Source organism: Poecilia latipinna, unplaced genomic scaffold (assembly GCF_001443285.1).
Source record: "Poecilia latipinna isolate Pla-1442-1.1 unplaced genomic scaffold, P_latipinna-1.0 Scaffold3956, whole genome shotgun sequence".
In the NCBI taxonomy this organism is placed as follows: Eukaryota; Metazoa; Chordata; class Actinopteri; order Cyprinodontiformes; family Poeciliidae; genus Poecilia; species Poecilia latipinna.
The window spans coordinates 1-16,653 of record NW_015116572.1 but is presented as its reverse complement, the minus strand read 5'-3'; the positions used below and the strand labels follow the sequence as shown (position 1 = coordinate 16,653).

The window sequence follows — 16,653 nt, the reverse complement described above, 5'->3', positions numbered from 1 at the left end:
AATACCAGCAACTTTTTTAATGGCTACAAAAGGAAAAATGTTTGTCGATGTGGATCATTTTGTCGCTCTGTATTCGGTCAAAGTTACGTATCCAATTTCTGTGTTTAAATTTTAAAAACAGGACAGCAATCATGGCAAAGATGAGTGTGTGTTAAGTTTTTTAATATTTAATTTTGTGGTTGAAAGTTATAAAATCTGATACATGCAGAAGTTTATTTGCTACTGATTGTCTTTAGGAACAGGTAACAGTGTAAAAACACAGGCTCCGAATATTGGCCCCAAACTGTCACAGTCAAAACCGTAAAAAACAAACAAACAAACAAACAAAAAAAAGTTCATTTTAAACACAAAGACATGCAGGAAGCTGCAACTGAAGGATATAAGTTATCATGCAAGGAAACGTTCATACATAAAACATACAGGTCTCTTTTTGGTTGAGAAGTAAAACTGACCCGAATATGTTGCAGCAATGTGCTGTCGCTGCAATTATAACAAACACACAGGACAGTCAAACTTTTAAAAACATGCCGTTAATCTTTAGAAACCAACACAGATAAAAGACAACATTTCTGAAGGAATCATAAACACAGCAGAGTGATAAAATAATAAAAGTCAGGTTTTTCACAGGTGAGATTTCTTTAATCTCTCTTCCTTTTCTTAAAATTTATTATTTGTGGTCGTCTCAAGATGGAAGGCCGTCCTCCTCGTCGGAGCTCAACACGGATGATGTCAGAGCCGTGCGATGAGTCTGCTGCGACTTTCGCCTTAGAGAAGAAAAGCAGCGGAAACATCAATCAGCACTCGGCAGACATGTTTAAAAGCTTTGCGATACGGCCGAGACTTACTTCAGGTCGTTCTCCAGCGCCGCAACTTTGGCCTGGAGAGCCTCCTGGAGCTCCTGCTGCTCCTCCAGGTCTCTGAGGACTTTACGGCGGACTCCCTCCAAGCGCTCCACCTCTCCCTCGCTCTCGTCCAGCTGACGCTTCAGGGCCTTAACACGGAGGGTCAGCTGGGAGGGGACAGAGGAAGAGGAAGGGGGTTAGAGGGGAACAGAGGAGGTTAAAGGTGAAGACGTGGGCGGTTGGGAAGACATGAATGACAGGTAGGCTACAGATGATGTGGCAGAAATATGGAAGAACACCACAGGTCAAGGGTCATTCTAGTGACTGAGGGAGGTTGGGGTTGGGTAAGGAGGAGAGCACATACAATTAGTCTTTAAAAAGTAAAGAAACTATGGTTTATTATACTTCGTTTAAACTCTATTAATAAGAGTCGATGCTTCTTGGAGTCTTAGGAATATTTTGGGACTTTGGATCCTTCATCCCTACCATTCTGGGATCTGACCCTCCAAAAAATCCCTACACCTAACAAGAACAATGAAAGTTGCCCATTTAAATAAATAAAAAAAATATCTGCAGCAGATGAATAATATTTGACATTCATGTTTTGAACAATAAATTGTCGATTAATGGTTTACTAGGTTAAAATGTGTTCCATTCGGTTAACGTCTGATCTCGTTTAGACCTTTTGTCAATGTTGTAGTTTGGCCGCCATCCAACAGAGGGCGCTGCTGGCCATCCTTAACCGGATAGTCAGTTGATACACGAGTAAAGATGGCGGAGGGAACGAAGAACGGGAAAGAAAAACGGCCCAGAGTCCAGATTAAGGATGCAAAATTACTTTTATTTGATTCTGTTTTGAAATATAAATACTCAACAAAAATAATTACAAAAGAATAAGAAGAAGAAGACTGATTTGCTACGAAGGCGACGTTGTGATGACTAAAAAGCGGAGGGCACAGCGCAGAAAAATTAAGAGATGATGCCAAAAAGCAAGGACAAATGTGACAGGTAAATTTTATTTAATCACTTTTAAAACAGGGTGTTAGATATACATCCATTCAAGGTAACACAGGAAAGCAACGCAATATTGAAATGAAATAGTTAGACTTAATGTAATTTGCATTGAAACCAGAGTATTTACCTGATCCCTCTGCTCGATATGCTGGCTTCTCTCCTGGTCCAATGTGGCGTTCAGCTCCTTCAGTTTCCTCTCCGCTCGTCTCTGGGACGCCTGGATGCTCGTCTTCTCCCTATAAGTAGGGAATTGATTGGCAAATTGGAAATGGACCAAAAATATGACTGTCTAAGGGATTTGTTTAGTAATTTATTGGTGCATTACATTGACAGCAGGTGTGGGACTCCATGAGGAGCCCAGGAGCTAAAAGAAACCCAAAACTATTTAAGAGATTTGAACTAATTACAAAAAGTATATTGGATTTTCTGATTCTTTACTAAAGAGCAAACTTTTTTGATTAGAATATTTCTTTGGACAGCTGTTTGTAGTTTCTCTGTTAGTAGCATTACTGAAAATGACTTAATTGTTTAGCATAACTTAAAAATAAATATTTCTCTGCTTCAATATTTCAGATCATAAAACAAATGTTGAGATAACCCGAGTGAATACAAACGACCATTTTTATATTGGAGGACATACTGTTATCAAAAACAACTGAAAATGTCATTTTCAGCTGCATTTCTGAATCCATGCAGCAGAAAATCAGAGAGGGATAGAAAAACCCTTAACTTTTTAAAATCCATGTTTTTGGTGCATTGGCGAAGACTTGGTAATCAAAGATTTTAAAAACAATGATGTAGGAGCCTAGAAATTACAACAGTGGAGATGATTTCATTTGTCTTCAAAGACAAGATTTTAAACTTCTTTAATCTTTAAACTAAGCTCAAGAAGTTGACAGGAAATGCTGAAAAAAAATCCTCTAATATTTTTACTGTAAACTTTATCGCCCTCTACTGGATTATCCTTACAGACCATTAGATATTTATCCAATTCAGACATGCATGCATATAAAATGATGATTACAACCTAAACTCAGAAATGAAGAATGAATTTAGATGTTAAAATCCCCTTTTTATTATTTCCTGCACTCTTCATACATTTAACCAGTTAACTGCTTATTTATCCAGTCACTTCTTAATTTTCACTTTTGTCTGTAATAGTTGTCTATTCTATTAGTTTCCCTTAATTGTATGTTGCATTTTTTTCTACCAACTTACTCTACTTATGTCGTCAAAGTTTCCATCTGATTATGTTTCAGCACAAAATCAACAATTTCCAAGAGTTGATATAAAGTTGTGCAGACTGAATGAAGTCAGCTGACTTTTGAAGATGAGAAGTATTATTTTGTCATGTACCGTTCTTCACTGCGGAGTCTCTCCTCCAGCTCCTGGATCTTGTTCTCCAGCAGCGTGATTCCAGCTGTGGGTCGGCTCTGACCCTCCATGTCAGCCAGGCGGGACTTGAGCTCCTTTACCTGTGAGAAAGGGAAGAAGAAGAAGAAGAAGATCAATAAGCAGACCTCCTTGAAGAAGCTGCTGAGGGGACCTGGGCATACCTGTCTTTCCAGGGCGCTCTTGTCCATCTCCAGGTCATGTCGCTCTGAGCGCTCCTGCATCAGCTCCGAGCGAAGCTGGTCCACCTGAGTGGAGGGAAACGGAGACAACCAGTGGCTGGTGTTAGTGGACGGTTCAGGCCTTTACGCCTCCTGGTTATTTGTGTATTCAAATGTCATGCTGCACCTGATCTCTGCTCCTGGTTATGCGATCGTTCAGCAGCTCCACGCCGCTCTTCTCCTCATCCAGCTCGATCTCCAGCGTCTTGATTTTATCCTGTGAACAACTTCACACTTCAGGGACAGACTATGCTTCATCCCACACCAGAGGTGGAGACTCGAGACACATGACTTGGACTGGAGTCATTAATATTAAGACTTTACACCCAACTTTCACTTTTACACCAATGACTTGGGACTTCAATTGGACTTGTATCTGTTTACTTGAAAAGACTTGATATTTTGCCCAAACTCTAAAGCTTAAAACAAATATTGTTTTTAAAGTGGGCCCCTATTAATTAATTTCACTCATTCCCTATTAACAGACGGAGACCGTCCCTCTGTTTTTCCGCACTCCGTATCTATGTGTGGATAAGCTGCAGCACAACAAATCAAGTTAATGAGATTTAAAAAACAAAACAAAACAAAGAAAAACACTCAGAGCAGATGAGCTCCCGTGAGTAATTTCTTCTGGGTACATGAATTATGACGTATCCACCTAAAAACCGAGTACAACATGCAAAACCTGCAAGAAGAGGATCTCAGATGGAGATGCAACAGCTTCCAACTTTGTTCCACATTTTAAGTTGCACAAAGAACGGTAAGCAGTACTTTTCTTTTGCTAAGAGATAGCAGACATTAGCTGACTTCGTGTTATTAGCAAGTGTACTTCAGGCTACGTTGATGCTACTACTTACTTACATTTAACAAATAATTGCAACATTGTTAAAAAAAAAGTCAAAAGGACTTGAAATTCCAAGTTTCAGACTCAGGACTTGAGGACAAAGACTTGAGACTTGCAAAACCCTGACTTGGTCCCACCTCTGTCTCACACACCCTATTATTTTAGAGGTGAACACCATTTGTCCCACAATCCTGATTTACTCCCATCTAACTTTAGACTCCACCTGTCACGACCTTTGACCGCAGCGGTCTCACCTCCAGGCCCCGGATCTCCCGGCCTCGGTCTGAGTGGGAGCTCTTCTCAGATTCCAGCTCATTCTCCAAGTGTTTCAGCCGGTTGTTCAGGAGATCTCTCTCCAGCTGAGCGCTGTCTCTCTCCTCGCTGCAGGTCAACAGCTCCTTCTTAAGACGAGAAACCTGGAAAAGCAAAACAAAGTCTTGTCATTTGTGAAATCTTGCAGGATTCTTATATTCTATGATCTAAGAAAAACTGTCTTTCTTTTATTTGGATTCCTATTAGTTGCAGTTCCCTGGGGTCCACACATTCAACATAATTATAGGAAAATCACAAAAATTCAAAATAAAAATAACTACAAAATAGAAGTGAAAGACATCCTGCAAAAGGACATTCCTTCAGTATATAAAGAATATATGCACAGTGTGGTTTTTTTTTTATTTATTTCTGCTGAAACATGTTCCTGACCTCTTCCTGCTGGGCCTTCAGGTTATTCTGAGCCCTTTGAAGCTCAGCCAGCCGGTCTTTGCTGTTTCGCTGCGCCTCCAGCAGGTCTTTCCTCGATCGCTCCCTGAATTCATCCAGCTGCGTCTGCAGGGTGGCCACCGACTGACGAGAATCTCCCATCATCAACTCCATCTGAGAGCAGGAGGAGAAATTAAGGCACTGATGGCTAAAAACACTTAGAGGTGACTTATTGGGCTTCTTTGAACAGGTTAGGATAGGTGTTAAATTTTTTTTGCACAAAATCGTTCTTGGATAATGAGATTTTAGTCTCATCAGTTCTGCGTATTTAGATCTCCTTTCAGAATGAGATGTTTTGGGGCCTCTTGCCACTTCAAAATCCAAATAATGCCTCCCTACTCAACATTTACTCTCACACATGAAAATGGCTGCAAACAGATGTGCAATTATACAACTGTACATCTTTGAAAAGCAGAAGTGGAACCTCCTGCACAACCAGCAAGAATTCTGCAAGTGGTTTCTGGATGGTAAATCAACAACAAAACACTTGTCTTTTCCAGCAGCCATTGTACACAGAGGTAAAACTAGCTGAGCAAACATGCTGGAGCTCCACTTGGGTCCTCATGGTAATGGCACAGTGCCCGTCGATTGTGACTTAACAATGGGGAGGTTTTTGAAATGGTTCATTTTCCAGACACCAAAACAAACTTTAACTTATTGCCAAAAAATAGCTGGGTGTTTTTTTTTTTTTTAAGCGCTTGGATTGTTTTTATAAGAAGTAGAAACCCAAATGGAAGATTAAAATTTCGCAAAATGTGAACTTTTCAGTTCCCTTTAACCAACACACGCTGACCTCCTTGTTAATCTTCTCAAGAGATCGGTCCAGCAGCCGTTTCTGCTCCTCCAGGTCGCTTTTGCCCCGTCGTAGCGCCTCCCTCTCCAGGTCTCGTTCCTCCAGCCGCCGGGTGAGGTCGTCCCGCTCTTTGCTCAGCCGGGTGGCGCCTCTCTTGGCCTCCTCCAGCTGAGTCTTCAGGGAGTGGTTCTCGTCTTCCAGGGCTTCCAGCTCCTCCTCAGCATCCGAGCTGCGCGGCACGCTGGATTGAAGCCTTGATTGCTAGACAAGAAAACAAAACACTTGAGGCAGATGGATTTACAGATGGCGTTTTAGGAAATAAAAACATGTATTTATTACACTTTAAAAAAATATGCACACTCTAAAGTTACAGCTAAATCAATAGCTGCGTTTGTAATCATGGCAATTAAAAAAAAAATCATATTTTTCAATAAAAAGTTTTTGCGCTAGGATGATGAAGGTATAATAGTTTAAAACTGAGTGGAAACACTTTTTTTTGCATAACACGAGTCATGCGATCAACAACTGGATGTTACTACTGGTGGAAAAGACGAAGGAGACAACGGGTAGTAAAGAGGATAATGGCGCGGCATGTTTTTCCTTTTTAATGGAAACACTGCAATTGCAAAAATTATTTTTTTTTACATTAGTGGAATATCAACAAAGTTTTCTGCACATTTGTAATGTGTAGCTACTTACGACTGCAAGTGATACTTTACAAAGTTAGTCACACCCTTTTTCGTTGTTTACTTGTTCTCGCAAAAACACTAATTTAATGTATTTCGTTGTGTTTTTTTTTTGTGGTAGACCAACAAAAAGTGCAAAGTGGAAGGAAACTGATTCAGATGACACCAAAATTTAACTTTCCATTCAATCTGCTAAATGCAGTAGCATGTAGCAGATCCAAATTAACTGCATCAATCTGAACTCACTATTTTTACCAAGAAACATGGCAGAGGGAGCATCATGCTGTGGTAATGCACAATCCAGAAAGAAAACCTATAACACACTGAAAAAGACTCGAGACTGGAATGAAGGTTCACCTTCCAGGCGGAAAAATCTAAACATCCAGCCAGAGATTCGATTAAATGGTTTAGATGAACTCATGTGTGGGTATTGGAATGGACCAGTCAAAGTCCAGACCCAAATCAAATTTAGAATATGTGGCAATTCTTGAAAATGTCGGTTTCAAAATGGCCTCCATTCAGTCTATTTTGCAAAGAGGAATGAGTAAAAAAAAACAACCTTTGGTCTCTTGATGTACTGAGTTGTGGCAGCCATGAATCATTTTCCTTCCACTTTACAAATACAAGCTACTTTGTGTTGGTCCATTGCGTAAAATCACAATGAAATAAACCAAACGTTTTGGTTGTAATATTGAAAAATACCAAGGGGACTGAACGGTTCAGCAAGGCAAGCAAGCAAGCAAGGCTCCGTATATTCCAACTTATTCTCAAACAACAGGATTAAGGCATGCTGAACAAATGCAACGTGATGCTTTTGTAGTAAACACGGACAATAACACGCATCTTATGCAAATTCCTCGCAGAAGGATTATTTTCTCAGCTCAGTTTTCTCCGGATAGGATCTACTTCATTTTTCTGGGATGAAAATAGAGCCCATGTAGGAGGACGTCCTTTTGTTTCCTGTAGTATTTGTGTTTACATAATTCTGCATGCATGTCTTATTGTTTCGTGGTTGTGAAGTACCATGCGGGCCAGCCTGTCTGTGAGGCGAATGTTTTCCTGCTGCAGCTCCTCGTTGGTGCCGCCGTCCACCACAGTCTTCCCTGCTGATGCAATAGATGACTGCAGGAAAGAGTGAGAAACAAGGGTAAAGAAAATAAGTCAAATGGCTTCTTATGCATGTTTTCTGTAATTTTTGGCACTTCTTTCTTTTCTGTTTTGCACAGTAGATGAGAAAAATAATCTCTTTTTTTTTCCATCCTCAAAATGGTGTCATCAAGCTCATTTGTTCAGATGATGTTTCACCTCCTTCGCCATCTCGAGGGCCTTTTCCAGCTCGCCCTTGTCTTTCAGAAATTGCTCCTTCAGCTTGCTAATCTCCGACAGAAGCTCGGCCTCCTTCTCTCCGCTTGCCTTCTTCAGGGCTTCGAGTGCCCCGGCTTTCTCCTCCGCCTCGCCCCTTTGTCTCTCCAGATCGGCGCGGGTACGCTTTAGATCGTCATGGCAACGCCGGAGCTCCTTAGGATAAGTAATCAGAGACAGATAATGCGTTTGAGTCAAGAGGAAGATGCCAAGGCGCATAGCAATGAGTTTTATGTGAGAGATTTGAAGAGAAAAGCTACAATTATTGTTGAGCTGATGGGAGATTTGAAAAAGTTTACTTTAAAAACAACAAAAGTTCACCCACACAATCATCATTTAGCTCCATGATTGCGGTCTGAATTACCTCTTTTAAAACGTTTGCATCGTCAGACACAGGCTTTTTGTTCTGAAGGTCCTTCAGGGAGGCCTCAACTTTTTCCTTCTCCAAACGAGACTTTTTTAGTCTGCGGACAAAAAGCAACGCGTTATTTTTTTTTTACAACTTGCATCCCATGATGCTGTTTAAACAAACAGAATTAACTTCTATTAATCAGCCAAAACATTAAACCACTGAAATATGAACCAAACCTGGCAGCAGGAAACGATGAGATTAAACTTCAGATATGAATTTAGAATTTTTTAATGTCTCATGATGATGTGGCTGAAAAACTTTTCACAATATAAGCTTTTCATATCAGTTGATATCAATAGTTATTGATTAGTTTTTTGTTTTAAATATCTTAAATACTACAAAACTAAACTAAATCTGTTTTATACACAGTTTTCACTTCATTATGTTTGTTAAAAATATTTTTAAGCAGTTATGAGGCACAGTGATAAAACCTCAAACTGCTGCTGTCAGTTACTCAACGGGTTGTTGCCAGGCAACCACAGTTGGTGGGGAACTTGAAACTGTTGTTGCTAGGTAACCAAAGAGTGAGCGAGTCAGTTGATTCCACCAACCTTGCTAAGCTAGCCATGAAAGGTTGAGGGGCTAAAGTCTTTCCTCTGCCTACATCTCCCAGAATGCCATGCGGTTCTGGACCATTTCAGTGAATATTTGATATATTTATTGTAATTGATTTATTGTCTATCTCTAGTCCTATTCTGGTGTCCACCTCCCACTCAAACATTGTGGTGGGTCGTCACTGTTCAGAAAAAAACCTAACATTTTACCGGATGTATTTTTAAAGGACAATCTGCTGTAAACATATTTGTTTCCACCAATAAAAGAAACACAGAGAACAAACCAACACGAATGTCACATGTGGGACTCGCCAGAAGCTAAAGAGAAACAGATGAATGTTCAATATATTAATGTTGTGGCTGATTGAAATAAAATCAAACCTTAAACCAACGTCAAAGGAACCACATCCAATGTTTATCCTCACATTATTTTATCATAAACTAAGATGCATCACACATTTACTTTAAATCAATGAAATATTAGAAAGAATGGATTCAAATAAAATATGATTGATCATGTGTAAAAATAATTTATAAAAGTTGTGATTGAAAGCAGAATTCTTTCTAAAACACAATGATTGGGTTTTTCTACTGTTAGTAACGGTTCACTGATCTAATAATCAATACGGACTCGGCGCTCTTCACACATACCATCAACCCTAGTAAAGATGCTTAAAAAGCCCCAAAATAAAAATTTCCCGCAGTAAAAGTTTTAGGTAAAGTCCAAACTTTATCTAAAATTAAGTGGAAGGAAGAAATATTATTATATTATTAACTTTGACTAAAACATGTTTTTAAATTTGTCATTTACTTTCTTAAAGTGGATCAGTGTCAACAAAAAGTTAAATATGGGATGTTAATATGCAGAAAGACAAGCGAGCATTTCAGGAACGACATGAACTGATTGTAATGAACTGAAGCAGTTCCTTTGGGTCAGATTGAACTTTTCAGCATCAGTAGCTCCAGGTGCATTTGGTTTGAAATGAGAGGAAAAGCACCTAAAATCCACTCTTGAGTACGGCAGAGTATCTGTGATGGTATGGGCCAGTTTCTCCCCAAAAGGCAACTTTTTTTTGAGTGGAAGGTAAATTCAGACTATTTGACGTACCGGAGCAGCTCAGACAGAAATGAGAAATGGGTCATGACTGAATCTTTCAGGGAAATAATGACCCACAAATCAACACACAAGTAGGTCAGCAGACACAAAAACAACCTTCCTCCACGGCCACGTCAGTTTCTAGATCTAATTCCAATAGAAAACACTCGGGTGATGAAAAGACAACTTTCGTTCTGGTTTTTATGCAAAAACCTGCAGAACCAGTGAGTCTGTTATAAAAACAAAGAAGTATTTATTGGTGTTTTCCTCTTACTGGACGTGAGAGCTTGTATTTTTATTTATTTTTTTTCCCCAGTGAGGGATAATAACACCACTTTAAGGCTTTTTACACATTTTACCCAGGTGTACCAAGTGTGGAGGGTGATTATAATCCGATGGGATTTTCAGGGGGTAAATCACAGGTTCTGATTAAAAACGAGCTAAATCTACTCAAACCCAAACAGCAGGACAGATTTTCTCTCTCACGTTCGGCTGCAGGGCTGTTCTCGGTTCCTGCCAAATTAAAAATTAAATCAGAAAGCTAAAACATAGCAAAAAAAAAAAACAAATTATAATAATGATAATTATGATTTTAAAAGGCTTGGACGACTTAAAAAACATGTTTTTTCTGATGTTTGAATCTGAATTTAAAATCTGGTGGTTGTTTTAAAGATTTTGTAGAAATATTCCAAGACCATAAGTGATGATTTCCGTCGGAACATTTTTTACAAAACGTCCAAAAACAAAGTAAGAATCGGTCTCTTGTGCTCAGACGTTAAATATCCGTTTCCTGCCGTCATTGATCAGGATCTTATTTTGCTTCAGAGACACTGACTCCTCTCTGGTGCTGTGCAGTTTCTGCGTGGCGGCCTCCAGCTCCGTCCTCCACTGCTCCCCCTGCTCCCTGCTGCTCTCCAGCTCCTCCTCCAGCGTCAACAGGGAGGCGTTCACCTTCTCGCGCTCCTCCTCGATCTGCTCCTGCGACTGATCGCATAAAAACAAACAACATGTGCAGAAAAATCATGTCAGACTAATTGGAGGCAGTTTTTATTGGGATGCGTCGAGTTGAAGCTTTATTAGTACGCTCTACAAGAGGAATAGCAAATAATAAATTAAATAAAATGTGTTGTGCTGTCATCGTAAACAGGAATCCGACTACTTTTATCCTGCTACTGCCAAGTAAATCAGCTCATCAAAAAAAAAAAAAAAAAAAACTTCTTGCAGTCAGGCTGCAGTTTTTTCCATCCTGCACTCTCATTGCTTTTTTTTAACATGTTACTTTTTTCAAGGATCTCAATTTTAATCTATTCCTGCACATTTTCTTCAAGTTCCCTCCGCACCCCAAACTGCAGTTCTCCAAAAATACCTCACCGACGGAAACAGACAGTTTTAAAAGAGAAAGTTTTCCATCTCAATCAGAACTTGCAAAGTTTTCTTCCCCCTCTCTGTCTCTCTCTCTCTCGCTCTGACCTCAAGAGACCCACATATCCGCGGTTTGAATGCTGAGAGCGAACTGATGCATTAAACAGAATGACAAGGAAAAAGCCTGGATGCAGATGCAGCATCAAAGCCAGAGCTAATGTTCCCTTAATAAGTCATTAAACGCCTGACAGGTGAAACCTGACGGTTGTCCCTCACCGCTGCACCTGTGCACAAAGACGATCTGACGCCGCTTTACAACGACGCGCGCGTTGCTGTGATGATAACAGATCAGAAATCTGTTAATTATTAATTGGGATTGTGGCGCCGAAGCTTTTCAGACACAATTTACTATTTTTAAGCACAAAATAGGAGCAGAAATCTTCCCACCACGCGCTAATGAATGCTAGATGCTTTTTATAGCTTTGCGTTTCGCTCACAGCCTAAAAAAAAAAGAAAAAAAAAGAGAGATCAGACACTTACCCAGAAATGCTAAAAAAGTTACAGTGAAGAACACAATCAATAAAACTGTGAATAAATACAATTAGAATGTAATTTAGGATGATGGTGTCATCTTAATACTTATGCTCCTCTACTTGTACTAAACTAAAATCCAACATCATCTTTCTAAAATCTAATTTTATTTGTAAAGCACATTTCAGCAACAAGGCAGTTCAAAGTGCTTTAGATTATAAAAACACAGAGCAAACAGCCAACAATTTAAGTATTACATCTTGTTACACATAAGAATATTGATTAATGTTTCAACTCTAAACAGGTGAATGCTGCTTCTCCGTATTTGGTTCTGGTTCTACACACCAGGCTGTCACAGATTTTTGAAGGCTTTGCCATGCAGAGACGTCATGTACACAGATTAGGGGTTTCAGATCAAATCCTCCAGTGTTACTCTTCCCTGCTCCAATAAACCTGGATCAAATGAATGGTTAGAGACCACGCCGAAGACTCAGCCTTTGGATTCAGGTGTGTCTAAAAGTCACAGAGCTGTGGCACTCTAGGAGTGGGGTTACAGAACCCTGCATTATGATGTTACCACTCGTCTGATCGGTTTTGTTGCAAAGTCCCTACACTGGCTCCACGTAGCTTTAAAATACTGTTGTTAGTTTATAAATCACTGAACGGCTTAGCACCACAATACATTAAATATCAGCCTTCCAGAACCTCTCAGGTCTTCTGGTTCTGGTTCTGGTCTGCTCTGCGAAACAAAGAACCAGAGCCAAACATGGAGAAGCAGCATTCAGCTCCTATGCACCGCAAATCTGGAACAAGCTTCCAGAAAACTGCAAAACAGCCGAAACACTGAGTGCCTTTAGGTCTACAATAAACGGCCACCTATTTAGAGTTTCCTTTGAAACATAATGAAAAATTTAACGTTTGCACTTGACTAAATGCTTCAATTGTTTACATTTTATTTTTGTGTTTTCATGATGCAAAGCATTTTGAGCTGCCTTGCTGCTGAAATGACTAATTGATTAACGCACTTCATTGAATACCTGCAGCACAGCATCTTTTGGGATTTTCAACATCTTGTAATTTGTCCGACAGTCACCTGCGTGAACTCCTCCATGGTTTTCCGGAGGTTCTTCATGTCCTGGCTGAACTGCTCCCTCAGCGCCTCCATCTCTTTGTCGTGGCACTCCACCTCCTCCTTCAGCGCCCCCTTCAGCGCCGTCAGCTCTCGCTCCCGCTGGTGGAGCACCTCCTCCTGCCGCTGGTATAACACGGTGGCTTCGGCCAACTGGGCCTGCAGGTCCGTCACGTCCTGCAGAGAGAGCGGCTGCAGGTCAGCCTGTCGGAGGGAAGCGCTGCTTTGCGTTAGCGGGTGTTGCTGTGGAGCGTGCGTACCGACTGGAATGAGTCCGACTGGGGCAGGTTCTCTGAAACCCGCCTCAGCTCTTCCTGAAGATGAGCCAACTGATCTTCCTGAAGGCGCAGACGGGACTCTGCCACCTCTCTGGCCATTTGCTCTGCAGCAAGTCTAAACACAAATGGCCTTTTAGTTTGACCCACTTTGTGAGAGAAAATAATCTAAAAGCAACACAGCAGCAAATATTAACCATTTTCCGGTGATTTGACGTGTTCTTATGCAGTTTTATGAGCTTTATTGGGATTTCAGACAGAATAACAAAAGCAGAATGACAGATTATCGACTTTCTACGGTGTTTTGTAAAGAATTTGTAATTCATCAATCTGTTCAAATTTTGTCACGTTACAACCCCAAACTTCAAAAGTATTTTTTCTGAAGCGTTCATGAAACAAACCAAGACTAAATTTAATAGCCCATAACTGTAAAGTGAACAGTACGATCTGTTTTTGTTTTTTTTAACGGAGCCCCCTAGGGATACGGGGACAAAATGATTTGCATTTCCTCACAATGACCAAATGCACCCTGGTCTTTTTTGGATACAGTCACAAACGTATTTTAAATTTTAAATACATACACATTCAGAGAGCCTCTGTGAAAACGTGTTTATATATTTTTAACTCCTTGGTGCAAAAAAGCTGATTGAAAATCGATTTATTCAATGCATGTTTATGCCGGTTTGTGTAAGGCTGAGATGGAAATGCACATGAAATCGGCCCTTTAAAAAAACACAATAAAAACCATCACATGACTTTATTACCCCGTGAAAATAACTCAGAAATCGTCCAAATATATGTATTTTTTTCCCCCCTTTCTTTCCTACTTGCGGAAAGTTTCTGTTTACATCTTAGAAGAAATGAAAGAGATGGAAAGCCCATGTTTCATCTGTTTTTCTTTTGCATTTTGCACATAGGTTTGTGGTGTATTTCTGTCCTAAAAAAAAGATATTAAACTCCAGATATCTCACAAATGAGACATTAACATACATGGATATAAAGTTTACAAAAACCTTATGTTATAGCAGAAAGTATGCCGGCTACCGCAAGAAAGACTTTCAGTATCAAATTACGTCGCATGAACTGATCAGTACGTTACTGCGAGAGAACGCAAAAGAAAAAATAAGAAAATCCTCCGTAGTATTTACAGAAGTTTTTTGGGGGACACAGAAACACACACAGGTTGACTCTGTTTACTAATAACGTCACTTAGGGAAGGTTCTTGATTTTATTTAGGGTTTAAAGTGAAGCGGGCCAAATATATGTAAAAACAACAACAAACAAACCAACATAAGACAGAAATTCAGTCGGTAGAGAAGTTGACAACTTCATGAATGAAAGACAATTAGTTGACAGTAATCTTCTGCCACATGTTAATGTGCAAGGCACTTAACCTCAAATGACCAATTAATATGCATATCAAAGTATGATTACCTGAGCGTTTTTTGACTGTAGCTCCAATGTGAAACATTTTGAGTGGTTGTTGAGACGAGTTCTTATATTCTGTCTTTGTTTGCTCTGCTGCTGTTGCAAAGAAATTTCCCCGTTATGGGTCAATAAAGGATATTTCTATTCTATTCTCTAAAACTTGCTGTATGAATTCAGTCCATTTACTACTTCACTTTAACTTCATGAGGTAAATTGAAGTGGTAACTATGCACTACTGTGTGTTGGTCCAGCAGAGTAAATCCCAATAAAAGACATTAAAATTTAGAACCATAACATGAGATTTAACAAATGTGGAAAATCCTAGGCTATGTTTAAATGATCAAATTTTAAACTCTTCAAATTCTGCTGGAAAGTGTTATAAATGAATATATATTTTTTAAACTTATTTATATATTGAACTGTGGATAAAATTACACAGGCAGAAAAGAGAATAAAATGGTTTTCTTATTGCCTGAAATGCTTGATAAATATGCAGCAATAGTACACCAGACCGTGCCATGATGCCGCCATCACCGTGCTTTTACTGCTTGTGCAAACCATCAGCCACTGTTTATAGCAGTCATTTTTTTTCTTATTTGTTGTGATTACAATAGCTAAGATTAGTCTTGTTAATGTGATATTAGTAAAGTAAATGAGATTTCTGGCAGCGTTTTGGTTTCTTCTTGAACGTTTGAAACCATTTCTCTCCTCCTTTCAGAGGACTTTCAACACAACTGTTTAAACTTAAGAGTTTATTATGGACTACGGAGGAGGACTTTTTGAAAACGGTGGCCTTACTCATCCTGCGCCTGCTCCAGTTCCTTCTTGTAACGTTCGAGTTGCTTCTGAAGATCCTCGAGTTTCTCCTTTCTGATGCTTCCGTCGGATCCTCCCGTCTGCACAAAATATTCACAGAAAACCAGAGTGAGACAGAGGAGAAGGAGCTCAAGGACAGAGAGGCGGAGAGAACGTGTCCCAACACACGGCTACTGCCGACCTCGCAAAATATGCTATACATTCTGCATTATTTTTAACTTTTAAAAATAATAATAAAAAAAATGAAGCCTTGCTTGGATTCTTTGCCCTAATTTTTGACAGCCAAAAAAAAAAAAGTCTTTGGGCGAGAAAGCCTTGCCAGGGTTCTGAGAACCTTAAATAAAAAAGAAAAATGTTCGACTGCGCTGACAGCAGAGCGAGAGAAGAAGCGTGTTCGCCGCCCACCTCACATGCTGCTCAGAGACGCAGCCATAAGCTCAGCCTGCCCGTAAAACCTTCGTCTTTATCCTCCTACACAGTCATTACAACAAAGCGCACACAGAGGAAGACAAGAAAAATGAAGCCAGGCTCGCAGATGTTTCCCTTCTTCTGCTTATTTAGCTTTTTTTTGGGTTTATCAGTGGCGGATTACAAAGATTCACTTTCTTCTCATCCCCTAAAGGACAGTTTGGAGATGATCCCGCTCTGGGATGCTTCAGTTTCTCGCTGAGAAGAGAGATAATTAACAGAAGATAACATAAGAGGGACGCTCGTTTGAGCAGTTTGTGTAGATTGCATCAGCTGGATTCTCATGCGAATCACACAAATAATAGAAATAAAGACTCCTGCTGGGCTAAACAGAGCCTTATATTAAAGGATGATTCTACATCTCTTAAGCAGTTAATTAAAAACTAAAAGCAGAAAACATTTCCCTCACACTGAAAACATTTGGTTTGTTCTTCATAGTGTGAGCTTCATTTGAAGCTCACACTATGCATCTTGTTTTAGCAGGGGAAATATTTTTGCTTACTTTGACTTTTTATTCAGTATTTTTAAGCTTGTTGTTTAATCTTTTTGCACAAAAGTTCAAATCATACAGTTTACATCTGCAGCGCCTTTGAATTTAAAATGTTTATGTCTAGAATTGATCAAATTAAATTATATTCACAATTATAACATGAAATGTCTTTAAAATAT

At 39.6% G+C, this 16,653-nt stretch overlaps 1 protein-coding gene across 1 annotated transcript; it reads right to left on the bottom strand.

Moving 5' to 3' along the window:
• Positions 1 to 141: 141 nt before the first annotated feature.
• On the bottom strand, positions 142 to 15,686 carry LOC106941958 (cingulin-like; the record flags this gene model as incomplete). Its single annotated transcript, XM_015025115.1, has 16 exons — positions 142 to 764; positions 846 to 1,009; positions 1,984 to 2,092; positions 3,213 to 3,331; positions 3,413 to 3,496; positions 3,597 to 3,686; positions 4,568 to 4,729; positions 5,016 to 5,186; positions 5,866 to 6,126; positions 7,575 to 7,673; positions 7,857 to 8,069; positions 8,278 to 8,377; positions 10,811 to 10,959; positions 12,962 to 13,174; positions 13,258 to 13,390; positions 15,499 to 15,686. Coding segments are annotated over 16 exons (2,337 nt in total), but the record flags the coding sequence as incomplete, so codon positions are not given.
• Between the last annotated feature and the right edge of the window lie 967 nt (positions 15,687 to 16,653).